This window comes from Piliocolobus tephrosceles, chromosome 3 (assembly GCF_002776525.5).
Source record: "Piliocolobus tephrosceles isolate RC106 chromosome 3, ASM277652v3, whole genome shotgun sequence".
Classification (NCBI taxonomy): Eukaryota; Metazoa; Chordata; class Mammalia; order Primates; family Cercopithecidae; genus Piliocolobus; species Piliocolobus tephrosceles.
The window spans coordinates 99950247-99971906 of NC_045436.1; the positions used below are offsets into that span (position 1 = coordinate 99950247).

The 21660-nt window shown below is 37.1% G+C and overlaps 1 protein-coding gene across 1 annotated transcript; it reads left to right on the forward strand.

Moving 5' to 3' along the window:
* The first annotated feature begins 320 nt into the window (after window positions 1-320).
* LOC111547926 (isoaspartyl peptidase/L-asparaginase) lies at window positions 321-2387 on the forward strand. Its single transcript, XM_023220052.1, has one exon. The coding sequence runs from the start codon at window positions 371-373 to the stop codon at window positions 1202-1204; it is 834 nt and encodes a 277-aa protein (XP_023075820.1). The 5' UTR covers window positions 321-370; the 3' UTR covers window positions 1205-2387.
* Window positions 2388-21660: the final 19273 nt, after the last annotated feature.

The following is a 21660-nucleotide window of genomic DNA, read 5'->3' on the forward strand; positions in this document are numbered from 1 at the left end:
TTGAGTCCTTTGGGTAGGCCTTGAAGACTTACTGCCTTCCCATGAGACTCAGCACATTACCAGCTCTGGTGGCTACTGGGCAAAACTTCTGCTTAAGAAGAGCAGAGGGAAAAGTAAAGGGAACTTTGTCTTGAGCATTAGGTACCAACACTGCCACAGTGGGGGAGAGTACCAATTGGGCTCTTGGGGGTCCATGATTTCAGATATTGACTCTTGGACAGTATTTCTGAACCTGCCTGGGTCATAGGGGAACCCATTGCCCTGATGGGTGAATCCCAGGCAAGGCAGCATTCACCACAAGCTCCCTTAAGAGACCTTGACCGGGCTTTGGACGACACTTTCGCCTTCCTGCTGCCTAGGATCCGCCGACATGAATCCCATCGTAGTGGTCCACGGTGGCGGAGCCGGTCCCATCTCCAAGGATCGGAAGGAGCGAGTGCACCAGGGCATCGTCAGAGCCGCCACCGTGGGCTACGGCATCCTCCGGGAGGGCGGGAGCGCCGTGGATGCCGTGGAGGGAGCTGTCGTCGCCCTGGAAGACGATCCCGAGTTCAACGCAGGTTGTGGGTCTGTCTTGAACACAAATGGTGAGGTTGAAATGGATGCTAGTATCATGGATGGAAAAGACCTGTCAGTAGGAGCAGTGTCCGCAGTCCGATGTATAGCAAATCCCATTACACTCGCTCGGCTTGTCATGGAAAAGACACCTCATTGCTTTCTCACTGACCAAGGTGCAGCACAGTTTGCAGCAGCTATGGGGGTTCCAGAGATTCCTGGAGAAAAACTGGTAACAGAGAAAAACAAAAAGCGCCTGGAAAAAGAGAAGCACGAAAAAGATGCTCAGAAAACAGATTGTCAAAAAAACTTGGGAACCGTGGGTGCTGTTGCCTTGGACTCCAAAGGGAATGTGGCCTACGCAACCTCCACAGGGGGTATCGTTAATAAAATGGTCGGCCGAGTTGGGGACACACCGTGTGTAGGAGCTGGAGGTTATGCTGACAATGACATCAGAGCCATCTCAACCACAGGGCATGGGGAAAGCATCCTGAAGGTGAACCTGGCCAGACTCACCCTGTTCCACATAGAACAAGGAAAGACGGTAGAAGAGGCTGCGGACCTATCGTTGGGTTATATGAAGTCAAGGGTTAAAGGTTTAGGTGGCCTCATCGTGGTTAGCAAAACAGGAGACTGGGTGGCAAAGTGAACCTCCACCTCCATGCCCTGGGCAGCCGCCAAGGACGCAAGCTGCACTTCGGAATTGATCCTGACGATACTGCTGTCAGGGACCTGCCCTAAGCCCCTGGAAGGTTGTATCCCAGATGCTAGCTGAGAGGTCACATACAGTCTCCTCATGAGACGTAGCCTAATCAATTAGATCTAGAATTGGAAACATTGTCCCATCTGTCACTTGTTTTGTTGCCTTAATAAGCATCTGAATGTTTGGTTGAGGGGCGGGTTCTGAAGCGATGAGAGAAATGCCCGTTTTAGGAGGATTGCTTGAGCCTGGGAGGTCAAAGCTGAGGTGAGCCATGATTACTCCACTGCACTCCAGCCTGGGCAACAGAGCGAGACCCTGTATCAAAAAAAAGGAAAAAAAGAAAGCAGCATCATGATCCTGACACCACAGATGTGGGAGACCCACAGCATGCAGACACTGGGCTGAAAGGTGGGAAGGGATGGGGGCGTTTGAAAGTGAGACAGCAGCAGCAGAAGTGCTGGTGGACCAAGTCCAGGTGACCCTCAGAATGTTGCACAAGAGCATCAGGGGGAAGAACCAGAATCCTTTAAGGGAAATGTTCTTCATGTACGAGAGAGTAAAGGGATTTTTCTAAGAAGGTTCAGCTCTTCTCTGACTTACCTGGACATTTCTAGATACTTCCAAAGGACCCTGTGGGAACCCATAGCTCCCTAACCTGGAGATGGGAGGTCGTAATGGAGATGCTGTGGGATTTCTTGAAGTTTCTTGGGTTCACAGAGAAGCCCCCTCACTTGGTGTTCTCCCGCGAGCCAGCCTCCACCTGCCAAAGACATTCTGGTCCTCCTATAGTGAGTAGTGGGGCTCACAGCCTCTCCAACAACAGAGAGGAGCTGACTGCTGTAGAGCTGACCCCATGACTTCCTGAGTCCTCACCCTGTCCTGTGCTTTGAGATTCTTCCCACCTCCCCATCCCCACCAGCTGGATCGGGCGCTGTGCAGTGTGGTCAGCGTGGTGAAGAAAGTCATTTCTTTGGTGGACAATATTCTCCTTTATCTCTCATTACACTGGAAATGTTACTTCTGCTGTATCATCCGTGCTCAATGTTTTAGTCTGTCAGGGCTCACCTCGCTGGAAAGAATTTGCTTAACTTGACATTCCATGTGCCGCTAATAAAATCTATTTTGAAAGTAAAAAAAAAAAAAAAAAGAGAGACCTTGACCTTAAAGTAATATCTGTGGTAGTCTGGCAGTACTCCTTGTGGCCTGGGGTGGCGGTGGCCACAGAGTGAGACTCCTCTGCCTTTGGAAAGGAAGAGAAGAGTGGGACGGGCTGCATCTTATGGCATGAATGCAAGTTCAGTCGCAATATGATGTAATACCTGGTAGACTTACAAGGTTTTTGACTTTAGTCCCTGACCCCTGGACAGCACTTCTGGACACACCTGGGGCCTGAGGGACCTCACTGCCCTAAAGGGAAGGACACAGGCCTGGCTACCTTTGACACCTGCTGATTGTAGAGACCTACAGCCTTGAGTGAACATAGGCAGCAGCCAGGGAGTAATTACAGCAGGCCATGGTTGAGACCCAGTGCTGTGTTAGCTTCAAGTCTGACCCAGCACAGTCACAGTAGTGGTGGCCACAGAGGTACTTGTGTCACTCCCCCCCAAGTTTTAGGTGGTTCAGAACAGAGAGAGAGAGAGAGAGAAAGAGAGAGAGACTGTTTGAAAAGAAGTTAGGAAAGAGACCAAGAGTCCTCCAGGTAATCCAGAGAATTCTCATGGATCTGGTCCAAGACCATCAAAGCAGTATATCTATGAGTCTATAAGAACCACAGAATTACTGGGCTTGGGGTTCCCCCTAAAGCAAATACAGCTTAAATTAATATCACAGCACCAAAGTCCTTTCAAATATCTGAAAAGATTTCCCAAGAGAGCACAAATAAGCCCAAACAGTAAAGACTACAATAAATACCTAACCATTTGGTGTATCGACAAGCATCAACACCATCCAGAAAAACATGACCTCACCAAATGAAACTAAATAAGGTACCAGGGACCAATCCTAGAGGAACAGAGATAGGTGACTTTTCAGACAGAGAATTCAAAATAGCTGTAATGAGGAAACTTAAAGCAAGTCAAGATAACACAGAGAAGAAATTCAGAATTCTATCAGATAAATTTAATAAGAATTTGAAATAATTTAAAATAATCAAGCAAAAATTCTGGAGCTGAAAAACGCAGTAGGCCTACTGAAGAATGCATCTGAGTTCTTTAGTAGCAGAATGGATCAAGCAGAAAAATAAATTAGTGAGCTGAAAGACAGGCTATTTAAAAATACCCCGTTAGAGGAGACAAAAGAATAAAAAACAATGAAGCACACCTATAGGACCTAGAAAATAGCCTCAAATGGGCAAATCCAAGAGTTATTGTCCTTAAAAGAAGGTAGAGAAAGAGATAGAGGTAGAAAGTATATTCAAAGAGATAATAACAGAGAACTTCCCAAACTTAGAGAAAGACATCAATATCTAGGTACAATAAGGTTGTAGAACACCAAACAGATTTAACCCAAAGAAGACTACTTGAAGTCATTTAATAATCAAACTCCCAAAAGTCAAAGATAAAGAAAGGACTCTAAAAGGAGCAAGATAAAATAAACAAATACAATGAAGCTTCAATACATCTGGCAGCAGGCTTTTCAGTGGAAATGTTACAGGCCAGGAGAGAGTGGCATGACAAAAAGTGATGAAGGAAAAAAGCTTTTTTACTCTAGTATGGGGTATCTTGTGAAAATATGAAGGAGAAATAAAAATTTTACCAGACAAAGGTTGCTTCATCAACACCAGCCGTGTCCTATAAGAAGTGCTAAAGGGAATACTTCAATCAGAAAGAAAAGGACATTAATTGAGCAGTAAGTAATCATCTGAAGGTACAACGCTCACTGGTAATAGTAAGTATGCAGAAAAACAGAATATTATAACACTGTAACTGTGATGTGTAGTCTCATCCTAAGTAGGAAGACTAAATGATGAACCAATGAAAAATAATAACTACAACTTTTCAAGACAAAGTAAGTACAATAAGATATAAATAGAAACAATAAAAGATTAAAAAGAGGGCAGACTAATTTAAGGTATTCTCAACCTTAGAGTTAAGAATAGAGTTCTTATTAGTTTTCTTTCTGTTTGTTTATGTGAATAGTGTTAAATTGTTATCAGGTTATAACAATAGGTTATAAGATAGTATTTTCAAGCCTCATGTTAATATCAAACCAAAAAATGTACAATGGATACACAAAAAATAAAAACAAGATACTAAATTGTATCACCAGAGAAAATCACCTTCACTAGTGGAAGGCAGAAATATAAGACCATAAAACAAACAGAAAACAAATTTTAAAATGATAGAAGTAAGTCCTTACTGATAAATAATAACACTGGATGTAAATGGGCTAAACTCTCCAATCAAAAGACATAGACTGGCTGAATAGACAAAAACAAAAAAGGTCCATTGATATGTTGCCTAGAAGAAATACACGTCACCTATAAAGACACACACAGACTGAAAATAAAGGGATGGAAAAAGATATTCCATGCCAATAGAAACCGAAAAAGAGCAAGAGTTACTATACTTAGATCAAACTAAACAGATTTCAAGGCAAAAACTACAGAAAGAGACAAAAAAGTGCTACCATATAATGATAAACTTGTCAGTTCAGCAAAAGGATGTAACAATTGTAAATATATATGCACCCAACACTTGAGTACCCAGGTATATAAAGCAAATATTGTTAGAGCTAAACAGATAGATAGGTCCCAATACAATAATAGCTGGACTTCACCACCCCACTTTCAGCACTGGATGAATCTTCCAGATAGAAAATCCACAAAGAAATATCAGGCTTAATCTGCAGTATAGACCAAATGTGTATATCTAATAGATATGCACAAAACACTTTATCCAATAGCAGCAGAATACACATTCTTTTCCTCAGCATAAGGAACATTCTCAAGGATAGACCATATGTAAGGTCATAAAGCAAGTATAAAAATATTCAAAAACATTGAATTAATATCAAGCATCTTCTGTGAACACATTGGAATAAAACTAGAAATTATTTACAAGAGGAATTCTGGAAACTACACAAATAAATGCAAATTAAACAATATTCTCCTGAATGACCAGTGGGTCAGTGAAGAATGTAACAAGTAAATTGAAAAGTTTCTTGAAGCAAATGATAACAAAAACACATTATACCAAAACCTATGGGATACAGCAAAAGCAATACTAAGAGGGAAGTTTATAGCTATAAGTGTCTACATCAGAAAAGAGGAAAAACTTCAAATGAACAATCTAATGATGCATCTTAAGGAACTAGAAAAGCAAGAGCAAACCAAACCCAAAATTAGTAGAAGAAAAGAAATAATAAAAATCAGAGAAGAAATAAATGAATTGAAATGAAAAAAATACAAAAGATAAATGAAAACAATAGTTGTTTTTTGAAGCTAAAGAAAGTTGAAAAACTGGTAGCCAGACTAACAAAAGAAAGAGAGAAGATTCAAATAAATAAAATTGGAAATGAAAAAGGAGACACTGTGACTAATACTGCAGAAACTTAAATGATCATTAGTGGCTACTGTGAGCAAGTATATGCTAATAAAATGGAATATCTAGAAGAAATAGACAAATTCATAGATACATACAACATGGCAAAATTGGATGGGGAACACATCCAGAACCTGAACAAACCAATAACAAGTAACCAGATTTAAGCCATATAAAAATTTCCCAGTATAGATAAGACAGGACCTCATTGTTTCACTGATGAATTCCCCCAAATATTTAAAGAATTAATACCAATACTACTCAAACTATTCCAAAAAAACAGAGGAGGAGGGAGTACTTTCAAACTCATTCTACAAGACCAGTAATACCCTGATACCAAAACAAGATGAAGACACATCAAAGAAAAAGAAAACTACAGGCAAATATCTCTGATGAATATTGATGCAAAAATCCTCAACAAAACACCAGCAAACCAAATTTAACAATACATTAGAAAGACCATTTATCTCAAGGATGCAGGATGGTTCAACATATGTAAATCAAAATATGTAATAGATCATAACAGCAGAATAAAGGACAAAAACCACATGAACATTTCAATTGATGCCAGAAAAGCATTTGATAAAATTCAACATCCCTTCGTGATAAGCAACCTCAAAAAACTGCAGAAAGAAAGAACGTACATACCACAACATAATAAAAGCCATATATGACACCGACGAGTAGTAACATACTGAATGGGGAAATGCTGAATGTCTTTTCTCTAAGACCTGGAATAGAATAAGGATGTCCATTGTCACCACTGTTATTCAACATAGTCCTGGAAGTCTTGGCTAGAGCAATCAAACAATAGAAAGATATAAAGGGCATGCAAATTGGAAGGCAGCTATGCTCACCACTATAACACTAACATATCTAGGGCGTCCAAATTGGAGAGGAAGAGGTAAAATTATACTTGTTTGCAGATAATATGATCTTATATTTGGAAAAACCTAGAGACTCCACAACAAAACTATTAAAACTGATAAATTAAGTAAAGTTTCAGGATGCAAAGTCAACATGCAAAAATCAGTAGCATTTCTACATGCCAAGAGTGAACAATGTGAGAAAAAAAGTAATCCCATTTAGAATAGACACACAGAAAATTAAATACCTAGGAATTAAGCAAAGAAGTGAAAGATCTCTATACTGAAAATTATAAAATACTGATGAAAGAAATTGAAGACAACAGCAAAAAATTAAAAAAAATGTTCATGTACTGGAAGAATCAATATTTTTAAAATATCCGTGCTACTCAAAGCAATGTACAGATTCAATGCAATCCCTATCAAAATACCGATGACATTCTTCACAGAAGTAGAAAAGAAAGCTATCCTAAAATTTATATGAAATCACAATAGACCCAAGATAGCCAAATATATCCTAAGCAAAAATAACAAAACTGGAAAAATCACATTACCTAATTTCAAATTATATTACATTGCTATAGTAACCAAAATGGCATGGTACTGAAATAGATACATAGACCAATGGAACAGAATAGAGAACCCAGAAACAAATTCACACACCTATAGTGAACTCATTTTTGACAAAGGCGTCAAGAACATACACTGGGGAAAACAGGGTCTTTTCAATAAATGATGTTGGGAAAGTTGGATATCCATATGCAGAAGAATGAAACCAGACCCCTATCTCTCATCATAGACAAAAATCAAAATGAATTATAGATTTAAACCTAAGACCTGAGATTATGAAACTGCTACAAGAAAACATTGGGGGAAATCTCCAGGATATTGGCCTGGGCAAAAACTTCTTCAGCAATACCTTGCAAGTACAAGCAACTAAAGCAAAAATGGACAAATGGGGTCACATCTAGTTATAAAGCTTCTGCACAGCAAAGCATACAGTCAACAAAGTGAAAAGACAACCTGCAGAATGGGAGAAAATATTTGCAAACTACCCCATCTGACAAGGGATTAATGGTCAGAATACATAAGGAACTCAAACAACTCTATGTGAAAAATCTAATAATCTGATAAAAAAAAAATGGGCCAAAGATTTAAATACACATTTCTCAAAAGAAGACATACAAATGGTAAGCAGGCATATGAAAAGGTGCTCAACATCATTGGTCACCAGAGAAACGTAAATCAAAACTTCAATCATATATCATCTCACCCCAGTTAAAATGGCTTATGCCCAAAAGACCATGAAATGGTTACACTTTGTGTCCTCGATCAAATCTCATCTTGAATTAGCCCCATTATCCCCATGTGTGAAAAGAGAAACCAGGCAGAGGTAATTGGATCATGGTAAGTTTTCCCCATGCTATTCTCGTGATAGTGAGTTCTCATTAAATCTGATGGTTTTATAAGGGACTCTTCCCCCTTTACTACTCACTCTTCTCTCTCCTGCCACCATGTGAAGAAGGTCCTTTCCTCTCCTTTGCTTTCCCCATGATTGTAAGTTTCCTGAGGCCTCACCAGCCCTGCAGCACTGTGAGTCCATTAAACTTCCTTTTTAAATAAATTACCCAGTCTTGGGTATGTATTTATAGCAGTATGAAAACAAACTAATACAAACAAACAATAACAAATGTTAGCAAGGATGTGGAGAAAAGGGAACCCTTGCACACCATTGATGGGAGTATAAATTAGTACAACCACTCTGGAGAAGAGTTTGGAGGTTCCTCAAAAAGCTAAAAATTGAGCTACCATATGGTACAGCAATCCCACTCCTGGGTATATACCCAAAAGAAAGGAAATCAGTATATCAAAGAGATGGCTGCACTCTTCTATTTCTTGCAGCACTGTTTACAATAGCTAAGATTTGAAAGCAACTACGTATTCATCAACAAATGAATTAATAAAGAAAATGCAGTTCATATATACAATGAAGTACTATTCAGCCATGAAAAGAATTAGATCTAGACAGCTGCAATGACGTGGACAGAACTGGAGATCATTATGTTAAGTAAAATAAGCTAGGCACAGAAAGACAAACATTGCATCCCACTTATTTGTGGGATCTAAAAATCAGAACAATTAAACTTATGGATATAGAGAGTAGAAGAATTGCTGCCAGAAGTTTAAAAGAGTAACGGTGGACTGGAGGGAAGGTGGGGAAGGTTAATGCGTACCAAAAAATTTACAGAGAATAATATGTGTAGTTTTCCACATGTTATAAACAATCTTGTATAAATGTTTTAATTACACTTTCGACTTATTAGGTAATAATTATTAATTTTTTAGTTTATTTGTAGTGTGATAACATTGATAATTAAGCAGAAGTAGAAAGGAAAAACTTATGACACATTTATGGAAAAAATTAAATTAAGAAAATTCTATCTATTGATATGTTTTCATTCAAATAATCATACAAAAATAAAATTTCAATCCTATAGTCAAAACAGTTGATCTATCATTGTCTATTTCCAGATTTTTTCAGAAAATAGTTTGAGGCCCACTGTTTTTAGAAAAATCACATAAAGTGTTATATGAACACATGGTGTTAACAACTCTTCAGCAGATTTAAGTGAGAATTAATGGTTAGTCACACCATCCTTGCCTTCAAATTGAATGCATGCTGTTCTTATCACTGATTTCAAAATTAAGAAAAAAAACAGGTATCTTAAGCCAATCTTTTCCCACAATGAAATATGAAAGTTCTCTTTAACATGTTAAATTTGTGGTTAATCTATTTGCAATGTCTGCTATCCCACTGTTTTTGTCAGTTTTGCTGATTTGCCTAGTTATATGTTTAATTGAAAAATATCATTTTCTCAAACTGCAGAAATTGTATTGTCAAAAATATATCACCTAGGAATAATGTCTTCCTAATATATGTACTTACTTCAGTTAGGTTTTTTAAAAAATTTACTCTTGCTTGCCTATAAATTATTTCAAGTAATGTGTTATTCAAATACATAAAGTACAAGTGCACCTGTTTTAGTGAATAAAACACAACTGATTGTAGATCTATTCATATTCATATACACTTAGTAAGGTTACAGTAGTATATATCAGTTTTTTTTCTAAACAGTTCCTAGCAAAGTATTAAGAGACAAGGTTCATACAAGTATGCTCGTTGTTATACTTTATTTATACCTTTACTATCTTGTATTATTATTTATTTGTTTATTTTATGTTTTAATTTGCCTAATTATTTTAATTGTACTTATGTCTATGAATTTACTATATGCTCATTTTTTTAAAATTTGAAAATCTTTTTTTGTAGATTTTATGAAGGATTTCAAAAATTTGAAATGGAGACTGTATAGAAATCTGAGGGCCTATTTTGTACCTCTGTTCCTTATCCCAAACTCTTCCCAATACAAATACCTACTTTACTAAAGAAGAGATCTTAATAGCTCTTAACAGGGCAGAAGAGGAAGCATTGAGATATATAACAGACAAGTTGGCACAGGGTGTCCGATCTGGCCAAAGGAAAGAGTTAAAGCAACAATATTATGTATTTACATATTAGAAAGTATACTATTTCTTACTAAAGACCATGTAACTATTTTTCTAATTATTTAAAAACCTTAAGAATCTAAATAGAACCTGCAAATTTGCATATACTTAACATTTCACGTGTTTAGTAAATACCAACCATGGTTTAGTTTATCTGTTTTTCAGCTCACATTAATATTGTGTCAGAGTCAGCTTTACTTACACACACACACACACATGCACACACACATATAAATGAATAAATAAAAATGAAAAGATAATTATTACTTCTTGTATTAATTACGAATTATTTCTGGCTGCACATAGATCTTAAAACAGTGGCCTATGTAAATTAGGTTTTCCCTTTTTTCTCATGTGAAAAATAGTACAGAGAGGCAATTCAGGGCAAGTATAATTGATGTGCACTCTCACTATAGTCTCCAGACTCCCTATTTTTTTAACTCTGCCATCCGTAGAACTTGGTTTCCATTCTCAAAATGCCTTATGAGTTACAGGATAGACACAGCAGCACCAGCAATCATATCTGCATTGAGGGAACAAAGAAGGAAGATAAGGGGCTGAAATGGAGGCTGGGGAATAACATTTTAGTTAAGTACTTTGCTGCTGCTCTGAACAATATATAAATTTTGTTAATTAAGATACGGAGTAAATGGATTTTGAGTGGGCAACTAGCAGTCTCTGTAACATCTTTCCTTCATATATCTCTAAAAATTGTGTAGTTTTCAAATATTTTAGTCATAAAACTTGCTTCATAAAAATTTTATTATGTAAAATCAACTATACACAACAGTCAAAAGGTGGAGCTTCTGTGGTTGGAGTAAACTAAAGGATATGAAGTCCCTTTATTCAGTGCGTCTCTCTTGCCTGCATGATGATACCTTTGTCTCTAGGACCCTCTGAACACAGTGCTCAAACCGCCAGTCCTTAAACTCCACATACAGAATATCCATGTTCTCCTGGATATTTCTGGTTTTCTCTGCTGCCCTGTGAGAGTTGGGTTATATACAATCCTGGTTGGTGATAGAGATTTGGTTGAGGTGACACTAGAATTTCTCACAAGGCCAAGTCAGTAAAGTAACAAACTCAATCCATATGCTGATTCAGCTAGTTGAAATCATGGTTGTGTATATACTTTTAAATACAGATTAAACCAGTGATATGGTTAGGCTTGGTATCCCCACCCACACACATCTCATCTGAATTATAATCCCCATAATCCGCATGTGTCAAGGGAGAGACCAGGTGAAGGTAATTAAATCCTGGGGATGGTTTCTCCCGTGCTGTTCTCATGATCGTGAGTTCTCATGAGATCTGGTGGTTTTATAAGGAGCTCTTCTCCCTAGGCTTGGCACTTCTCCTTCCTGCTGCCTTGTGAAGAAGGTGCCTTGCTTCCCCTTCTCCTTCCACCATGGGTGTAAGTTTCCTGAGGCCTCCCCAGCCATGCTGAACTGTGAGTCTATGAAACCTCTTTCCTTTATAAATTACCCAGTCTCAGATAGTCCTTTTTAGCAGTATGAAAACAGATTAATACAGTAAATTGCTATCACAGAGAGTGGGATGCTGCTGTAATGATACCCCAAAATGTGGAAGTGATCTTGGAACTGTTTAACAGGCAGAGGTTGGAACTGTTTGGAAGGCTCAGAAGTAGACAGGAAGATGTGGGAAAGTTTGGAACTTTCTGGAGATTTGTTGAATGGCTTTGACCAAAATGCTGATAGTGATATGAACAATGAAGTCTGGGCTGAGGTGGTCTCAGATGAAGATGAGGAACTTCTTGGGAACAGGAATAAGCATGACTCTTGCTATGCTTTAGAAAAGAGACTGGTGATACTTTGCTGTTGCCCTAGAGATCTATGGAACATTGACCTTGAAAGAGATGATTTAGGGTATCTGGCAAAAAAAATTTATAAGCAGTAATGCGTTCAAGAGGTAATATGGGTGCTCTTAAAAGTGTTCAGTTTTATGAATTCACAAAGCGATGGTTTGGAATTGAAACATGTTTAAATGGGAAGCAGAGCATAAAATTTCAGAAAATTTGCAGCCTGACAATGTGATACAAAAGAAAAACCCATTTTCTGAAGAGAAATTCAAACCTGCTTCAAAAATTTGCATAAGTAATGAGGGGCCAAATGTTAATCACCAAGACAATGAAGAAAATGTCTCCAGCTCTGTCAGGGGTCTTCATGGCAGACCCTCCCATCATAGGCCTTGAGGCCCAGGGGGAAAAAAATGGTTTCTTGGGCTGGGCCCAGGGCCTTGCTGCTTGTACAATCTTGAAACTTGATGCTCTGCACTCCAGCCATAGCTAAAAGGGGCCAAAATACAGCTCAGGCCATTGCTTCAGAGGGTGCAAACCCCAAGCCTTGGCAGCTTACATGTGGTGCTGGGTCTGTGGGTACACAGAAGTCAAGAACTAAGGTTTGGGAACCTCCACCTAGATTTCAGAGGATGTATGGAAATGACTGGATGTTCAGGCAGAAGTTTGCTGCAGGGCTGGAGTCTTCATGGAGAACCTCTGCTGGGGCAGTATGTAAGGGAAATGTGGGGTCAATGCCTCCACGCAGAGTCCCCACTTGGGCATTGCTTAGGGGAGCTATGAGAAGAGGGCCACCGCTCTCTAGACCCCAGAATGGTATATCCACCAACCACTTGCACCATGCACCTGGAAAAGCTGCAGACACTCAATGCCAGCCCATGAAAGCAACCACAAGGTGGGATGTACCCTGCAAAGCCACAGGGGTGAAGCTGCCCAAGACCATGGGAACCCACCTCTTGCATCAGTGTGACCTTGATGTGAGATATGGAGTCAAAGGAGATTGTTTTAGAGCTCTGATATTTAACTGCCTCCCTGGGTTTTGGATTTACATGGGACCTATAACTCCTTTGTTTTGGCCAATCTCTCTCATTTGGAGTGGGTGTACTTACCCAATCCTTGTACCTCCATTGTACCTAGGAAGTAACTTTCTTGCTTTTGATCTTACAGGCTCATAGGCAAAAGGGACTTGCCTTGTCTCAGATAAGATTTTAGACTTGGACTTTTGGGTGAATGCTGGAATGAATTAAGACTTTAGGGAACTGTTGGGAAGACATGATTGGTTTTGAAATGTGAAAGGGTTGTAAGATTTGGGAGGGGCCAGATGCAGAATAATGCAGTTAGGCTTTGTGTCCCCACATATAATCTTGGATTATAATACCCATAATCCTTACATGTCAAGGGAGAGACCGAGTAGAGGTAGTTGAATCACAGGGAAAATTCCCCCATGTTGTTCCCACGACAATGAGTGAGTTCTCATGAGATCTGATGGTTTTATAAGGGACTCTTCTCCCTTTGCTTGGCACTTCTCCTTCCTGCCTCCTTGTGAAGAGGTGCTTTGCTTCCCCTTTACTTTCCACCATGATTGTAAGTTTCCTGAGGCCTCCCTAGCCATGCTGAACTGAGTCTATTAAACCTCTTTCCTTTTTAAATTACTCAGTCTTGGGGAGTTCTTTATAGCAGTATGAAAACTGACTAATACAACTGGAATCCAAAAGCAGGCACATATACCCTTGAATAGGGATAAAAATAGTAATCAAAAGAATTATACAGCACTTGAAAAAGGGGGGTGCAAAGAAAATGTATCCCAGAGATAATATGGCTACTGTCACAGGAATATCCAGGTACAAAGTGTGCTTAGTTTACAATCTTTTTCTTTCTCTTTACATCTGGTTAAACAGACATATGTTTATTTGTACTGTGTTTGGGAAAAGAATCAAAACCATTCCAATATTTCTGTTTGGGATTTTTTCCCCAAAAAATGTTCTCTGAAGTTTTATTGTTGGATTGGCAATATGCATTAAATAAAATTCATTTGAAACAGTACCTTTGCATCATTCTGGTGGTGTTTATCAAACAGGTTAATACTATTTTTTATTGTTAACATAATTTTGATTGAAATGTGACCTTTCATTTTTGCTTTATAACATTGCAGTGAAAGGCAGCACAGCATAGTGTGTGAGAACATGGCTTTTGGAGATTGTCAGACATAAATTTAAAAGACTGAATCTTCCACTACCAACTGTGTGTGACCCAGGCAAGTTAAACAATAATCTCTGTCAGTCTTACTTGTAACATAGAGATGAATCTAATCTCAAAATTGAATCATATTAATAAGATGAAATTGACAGAAAACAGCTCTTGATAGATTTAAATTAGTAAGTGAATGTAGTGTTCAGCAGAGTGCATGGCAATAGTGGATAATCAACAGAGTATTATTCTTTCTGCTATTACTCCTATCTTTCTCATATATGTCATTAAACATTAAGCCTCTGTTGGTATCAGACTTTTTATTAAGATTAAAATTTCATCTCAACTCTAATCGCTCTCAAGAAATAAATTTTTTTAATGTAAGGGCTTTAGTTTGGATCTTACCATGTTTTATGAAAATTTAGTATCTGATAGTTTGCCTTCTCTGTTCCAGGTATATGGTTGTGATTCAGCCAGTGGAGGCACACCTGTATCATGTAATTACTGCTGGCAACCAATCTCATTACCTCTGTATGTAATCTGATAGATTACTTCTTCTACGACGGTTGTTGGTTAATATTTGGAATCATACTCTCATTCAGAAATATTACTTTAGAATTTCTGATTAGGACTAAAAACAAAAATGGGTAAAATACTGTTTTGGAAGAATTCCTAAGAAAATAAGCAGCTTTAAAAATGTAAAGAAATCCAGAATAATCTTGGGGAAATGTGATATCTATTAGGTAGGGCCAGAGACTATTCCTACCATTTATTTGACCTCCTACTATATTTTAGGTACTAACTATACGAGATGCTTTTAAGTACATACCAATTTATCTTCAGAACTATTCATAGAAGTTAGTATTATTTACTCTATTTTCTAGGCAAGAAAGGTAACTTGCAGGTAAGTATTTGACTAAATTCACCTGACTAATAAACATTGAAGATAGAATTTAAATTCCTACTCTATCTGATTAAAAACTATTTTCTTAACTACAACAGAATATTGATATTTTTTAAAAGATGAGGCAGGGAGAAATTTGGAGTAGATCTGATAAGAAAATGGTGAAATTGTTTTCTCATTCTGAAGATGTGGATTAATTATCTTATGAAAATCCAGTGAATATTCTGCTTTCTCACACTTTGACCCTCGGCTCTACCTCCACAGACCATCTTCCAGTGAGCTTGGTAATCCTCCTAAATGATAACCTAGAAATTTTTTTACATTTAGATGGAGTTGGACTTATAAGAAGAGATAGATAATTCAGTACTTTTGAATTCTGTTTTTACTCTTAGAAAATGCATATTCATATCTGATTTCTCATATATATTCTTGCCTTTTTCTTCTCTTAAAATACTCTCTCTAAATCTGTTGCCCATAATTACTGGTCCAGATAAACTGTCACTTTTCCTAAAATCTCCCCATGGAGGGTTGCTAGATTAAGCAAATAAAAATATTGGATGGCGAGTTAAATTTGAATTTCAGATTAACAACCAAAAATTTTGTCATATAAGTATGTCCTGTGCAATATTCGGGACATACTTATACTAAAAGAAACTCTTCATTGTTCACCTGAAATTCATAATGGGTCATCCTATATTTTATGTGGCAGCTCTAAGTGGAAGCAACATTGTGAAACAATCATCCACAACAATAGCAACAAAAAGATAACATCTTTGAGTTCAGCGAGACTACCAGTCAAATGACGCCTTTACCACCTAAGAAAATGACAAGACAGTGCATCATGAAGCATGCTGGGCATGCAGATAAATGCAGACCTCCACTTACCCTTGGGGAGAGAATGCCCTAAAGAAGTGGTTCACAAACTCTGGTATTTTAAATACTTAGGGATCCCTGGAATGCACACTGGAATGCTCTGTAGGATAGGCAGACCCATATGGATGGTCTGGAAGATTATATTTTAAAAAATATTTCCATGTTTTTAAATGATTTGGAAACAATTGATTTGTTCTGCAGAGGAATTAACACTTTTGTGGCTGCTTCCTGTTTCCTTCATTCAGTTCTAAACTCTAAACAATGTAGGGGCACGTGAGGTATCCCAAAGATGCATAAAACTTAGGGAAGACTACATCATGTGTCAAATGTTTTTCTATTTCTCTTTTATACAGAACAAATAAAATAAATATTAAGACAGCATTAAAACATAAGAGTGAGGAAAATACATGTGGGGGAAGTAATCTCATACTTTTTACCCTCCCTAGGTAATAGCTGTGGAAAAGTTTCCATAAATTTCTATCTAGCCCTTGACCCTATCAGCCAGCATCAACTTCATTCATTGGATTCTCCAAAATTAAGTTATGTGATCCATTGAATTATTTATGCAGTTGGCAAAACTGTATATACATAGGCCATGTCTAACTTATATATGCTTCAATTGGTGGCTTAGAATGCAACAGAAACTCAGTGCAATTGATTTATCTGATAAGATCACTTGATTAATTTTACAGAACCCCAAAGGCATCTGTTTATGCCCCTGACTCTAACAGTTAGGTTGAGGCTGGATAGGAGCCATGTGAGATTATTTAAATAATCTTTCTGAGCAAAGATGTCTTTGAATGTGTTTATATAAGACCCTTCATAATAAAGAAATAAACACTAATCACCATTCTTTGCTTGATGACACTTTGATAAAACAACCAACCACAACCAATTTTCACAGGACAGTGAGATGAGCTGCAGTGATGAAGAAAGCAGTGGCACCAGTATGATGCTGACCATCAATAGTAGGCAATGGTTTCAGCAGAAACAAATAGTGATATGACAAATCATTTGCAGAACATGATACTCTCCAGCAATCATTTATATAATTTGATATAGAATAAAAATTTGGATATTTAAAGTGAGTATCCAAGATGGTCAAAAATTCTTAATTGTATAAATCACCTCTTGGGCAATCAGAAAGAAAATACATACTATCATGAGACACTTTAGTGATTCTTTAGTCTGTATCTTTCATCACTCAGCACTATTGAAATTGGAATTCTCCAGTAGCCCAACAGCTTTACATCTTGAAACAGTTGATGATCAATTATAAGTAGTTAATTATACTGACTAATATAATCTTGGAGTTGTATATACCAGATATTGTTGTAAACACTTTATGTGTTTTATTTATCTTAATCCTCAAGATAACATTATGAGACAGATACTGCAAGAACTGCGAAAGGTCTGAGATTTCACCCTACTTTTGGGCTAACAAATTAGTCTACTGAAGCTTCATGTACGTTAGCAGAATACATTCATGAGACTCCTGAAACAAAGGATAGTTTTAATGCACATAGCAGTAGCAGTTTCCAAAGTATCTGCATTTTCTTGTCTCAGCTCTCTCAGCTCCACTTCTTATAGAATAAAGTCAAATTATCAGGTTATATTTGTTAATACAATGGGTAGAACTACAGAATACGAACTCTGAGTGTAAGGAAATCAAAACTTCTATAGCAGGCAATAAGCATTATTTCTTGGGAGGGACACACTATCTCTATTTTCCAAGGCTCTTTTCATATGTCCTTAAAAATATGATCCACAGCAGAGGTAGTCAGTACCTCTCTCCAGAACATATGCAGAAAAATGAGAGACTTCTAAACAACTGTTTCCCAACAGATACCAATACTTATTCCTATTTTACAGATGTGGAAACTGAGGCACAATTAAGTCAAATCACATAGTAAATAGTCAGTGGAGTCACGTTTAGAGCTAAAGTAGTTTGACTCCAAACTCATGATCAGAACAAAAGATATATGAAAGAAAAAGCCAATTTGAATTGTTAAAAAGAAATCAGGAGAATTTGAGCAATCCATACTGTTCCTACAAAATCACTTTAGAAGTTGAAACTTGGTGTTATTGCTTGCTTAGGTTTTTCCAATTACAGTTGGACATGTTTTTACTCATTTTAAAGATTATGGTATAAATTGCATGCTTATAATGCTATTTGACATTCTGTATCTAAAGGGGAAAATTTCAAGGCATCTGAAGTACATAAAATATCCACTGTGATGTTCTCAAAATAAGTTTTTGTTTGAACAGATGATGAGATAATGAGAATGTCACCTAAACTATTTAGAAACTACAAGTTCCTTGTGGCTATTTTGATTTCTTTAGCATTTAATCAACCCCTCAAATAAAATAGGATAAATATGACCAAGCTTATGTCCATAAAAAACTTATAAGGCTAGAAGTTTTACAAAACTCCAACTGTCATTGCAATAAGTGTATCATCAAGATACCTCTCCCGGTAACTGTGTCTCATTCTCTGGTGATACTGTCTGATGCCAGTAGGTGACTTCCATTAATACTGCAACAAAGGCCAGCTTTTGATTCAAATACTTTATTCCTTTTTTATCTCAAAAATATTATCTCTTTATTTTAGTCAAGAATATTAATGAATAAATGATTGATCTATGAAGTTGAACCCCAAAATATTTCTTAGATGATGTTATATCAAGTGCTTTTGTTGGTAGTTTTTATAATAACCAATAAGAGTCTGCTCTCTTGAATGAACCTCTCTGTTTTGCCCCCTGTCCCAAGTACAGTTTTCCCAGGTAGCTCTCAATTTTCTGCATGCTGATGACTTCACAGTATGTTGCTTAAATATTCTGGTTATCAGATATCATCCCAGAGACCCAGACCTCTAGGCATATTTCCTACTCATCAATATTCCCAATTAGCCTTTCTTAGCTTGTCTTTTATGAGTGCTTAATACAAAGAGAAAATGAGATTATTATAGCAATGTGAATGAAACTCATATATTTGACTAGACAGTGTACAGAAATGTCTGCTGGTTTTTCATGGTTTGTTTGTTTTATCTTTTTTAGAAAAGATCCATACAGAGTATTGAGAAAGGGACTTTCGTTTGAGAACATTCATAAAGAACCATTTAGGAAAAGAGCCTTTTTGACTCTTAAGGTATATCTAAAGTCTCTGTGAATCAAGATCTAGCACGTTAAACCAGTCCTCTCTCATTGACCATCTTTTCATGGACTTTGCCAAACTATTTCATAATTTTTAAGAGTTAATAAGGTATGTGGTCCAAAATTTCTATTTACTTCTATTTTCAAGAGAATGATCAGATATAAGGCATTCTTACAAGCACTCCAGAATATGCCCTGGAGGAGACAGGGGAATAAAACACCTCACTTATCTGGAATAAAAAGCAGAGTTTCCAAAGATTCCTAGCTTATCCTGGGATCAGAATTGGCCCCATTACACAGTTAAAACTATTTAGTTTTAACAGTATTTAACTTTATCTGATGGCAAAATTATTTTCAATACTTTTGCCAGTTGATCTCTTTCAAAGCCTTCTTTTTACATTTCAGACAGGTCAGAGCAATACGTGGAATGTATGAAGATACATTATATCTTGACTCATAGATAATATTTTATTGTCACGTACACTGCTGAGTCATTTTAATTCTTTAATTTGTGATTTAATTAGATTCCTAAGGATCGGTGTTTATGGAAAGAAACTTTTCTAAAATCAGTAAAACCAACAAACAAATTGGGGGGGGGTGGGAAAGAACATCAAGCATAAACAAAGTTTCTTTTCCTTTCTTAATTCTTAATTCAGAAATAATTGAGGCCAGAGGTATTGTAGAAAGACTGCGATCAGGGGGGTTTGTGTTGCATAAGATCCTTTAATTACGCATGTTTTCTTTTCCAGAACTTCTGTTCTTTCTCATAGTCACATACTAGACCACTGCAAGTTCTAGACTGACAGTTTTAGGTATTTATTTGTAGTGTCTGGGACTCTAAGTCTTCATCATCATCTTCTCATGCTGCCTAAGAAGTTCCAATCTCTTCAGTAGTTTTGGAGTGCAAGGGAGCCTGTGTGAGCCATGACCCCACATACCTTTCTGGGACTGTGTAAGCTTCCGAGGTCTGAAAGGTAGTGATGGGGTATATGTTGCAGGTGGATGGAGTATGGGGCAAGAGAGAGGGGGCAAGGAGACGGCAGAGTGAGACGTGATCCTTTCCCAAGTAAACATCACAGCATTGGCTATTTAAGGTTTCCATTGCCTTTATATTGTAAAAGATTTAGAACTGCTAATGAATGCTGATTCCCACTTTAATAGGAAGACCAAAATGAATTTGTGATTGAATATGTGTTAACATGTTTATTGTCATCATGCAGAATTCAAACTAAAAAGTACTGTTTCGATTCCAAATTACTGATCAGAGCTTTGAATCTTTTAAACTTAGAAAAAACCAAATGTATAATAGACAAATGATTTTTGTTTGTGTATTTAATTGGCATTCATGGGGCTTCCCACATGTCAGGTGTTGTGCTGAGCACTGTCACCACATGGTAAATAACATGGCTCCTGCCTTTCTGAGATGTTCCATCTTGTGAGCTAAATGCAAAGAGTAAAACCGATTGGCAGAGGCTGAAATAATTATAAATTTTATCCCTGTATCCAACCTAGAGTCCCAGCTGCCAAGCCACATTTAAGTTAGAGAAAGAAAGGAGAAGAAATGATCCATATTTGTGTCTCATATGAGGATTCATAACTTCACTTACAAAGTTTTCTGACTCAAATGTATGTATTAGCTCACATCCTATAGTTATAATAGTAACAATAAATAATGTTGGTATTATTACTATTAATTATCTCATATTATATAAGGAAACTGAGACCCAGAGACATTTCAGTGACTAGCTCAGGCCAGACTAGACCCCTAAATAAAAGAGCTGGGAATTAAATAGTCCTCTCATGCCACATCTTCTGTTCCATAAAATTAGTCTTTTTAAAAGCGGTAGAAGGGAAGAGGTACAGCATAGTTGGGTCTTTCTGACTTGAGTAAAAGAAAACTCTGCAAAACCTAACTTTGCATGTTCTGTCAAAGTAAAAAAATTTCAGATTTTTATGGAAACGGGTATTTCAGTTTCTTGAATTTAGCCATGACACAGGACAAAAAGAAGCAGAATAAAAACGTGGAGCATATTGATTAATTTCATGGGGTGCAGTCTTTTATAATAGAGTCTCAAGATTAATGATGAACTATATGTTGAAATAAAAGAATTACTGCATTCCTGTTTTGCTAACTGTGAGGAATACGGTTAGAGCAACATTTATGAAACTACAAATCACAGAAATGTATTAAAATGCATTAACATTCTTGATTTTTCTTATAGATGCTTGAATGATTGACTACTGGACCAGGCAGCAAATCTCAGCATGCCATAATATTTACTAATTACTGAAGTGTAGTTAGGGCAAGAGAAGAACATGAAAATACTTTGGAATGCCATTAAGCAAACAGGGTCATTGTTCAAAAGCCAGATACTACATTGTCTCTGCTTTTTATGTTTCTAGTTCATACTCTGTATATTATTTCTTAAATGTTTTGTTTTAGAAAGCCTGTGTAGTCAAGACTTTTTTTTTCCAGAAAGTTATAAATTCTGATTT

Excerpts from the sequence above, each read along its gene's own strand:
- LOC111547926 (XM_023220052.1), top strand. The coding sequence starts at position 371 with ATGAATCCCATCGTAGTGGTCCACGGTGGCGGAGCCGGTCCCATCTCC.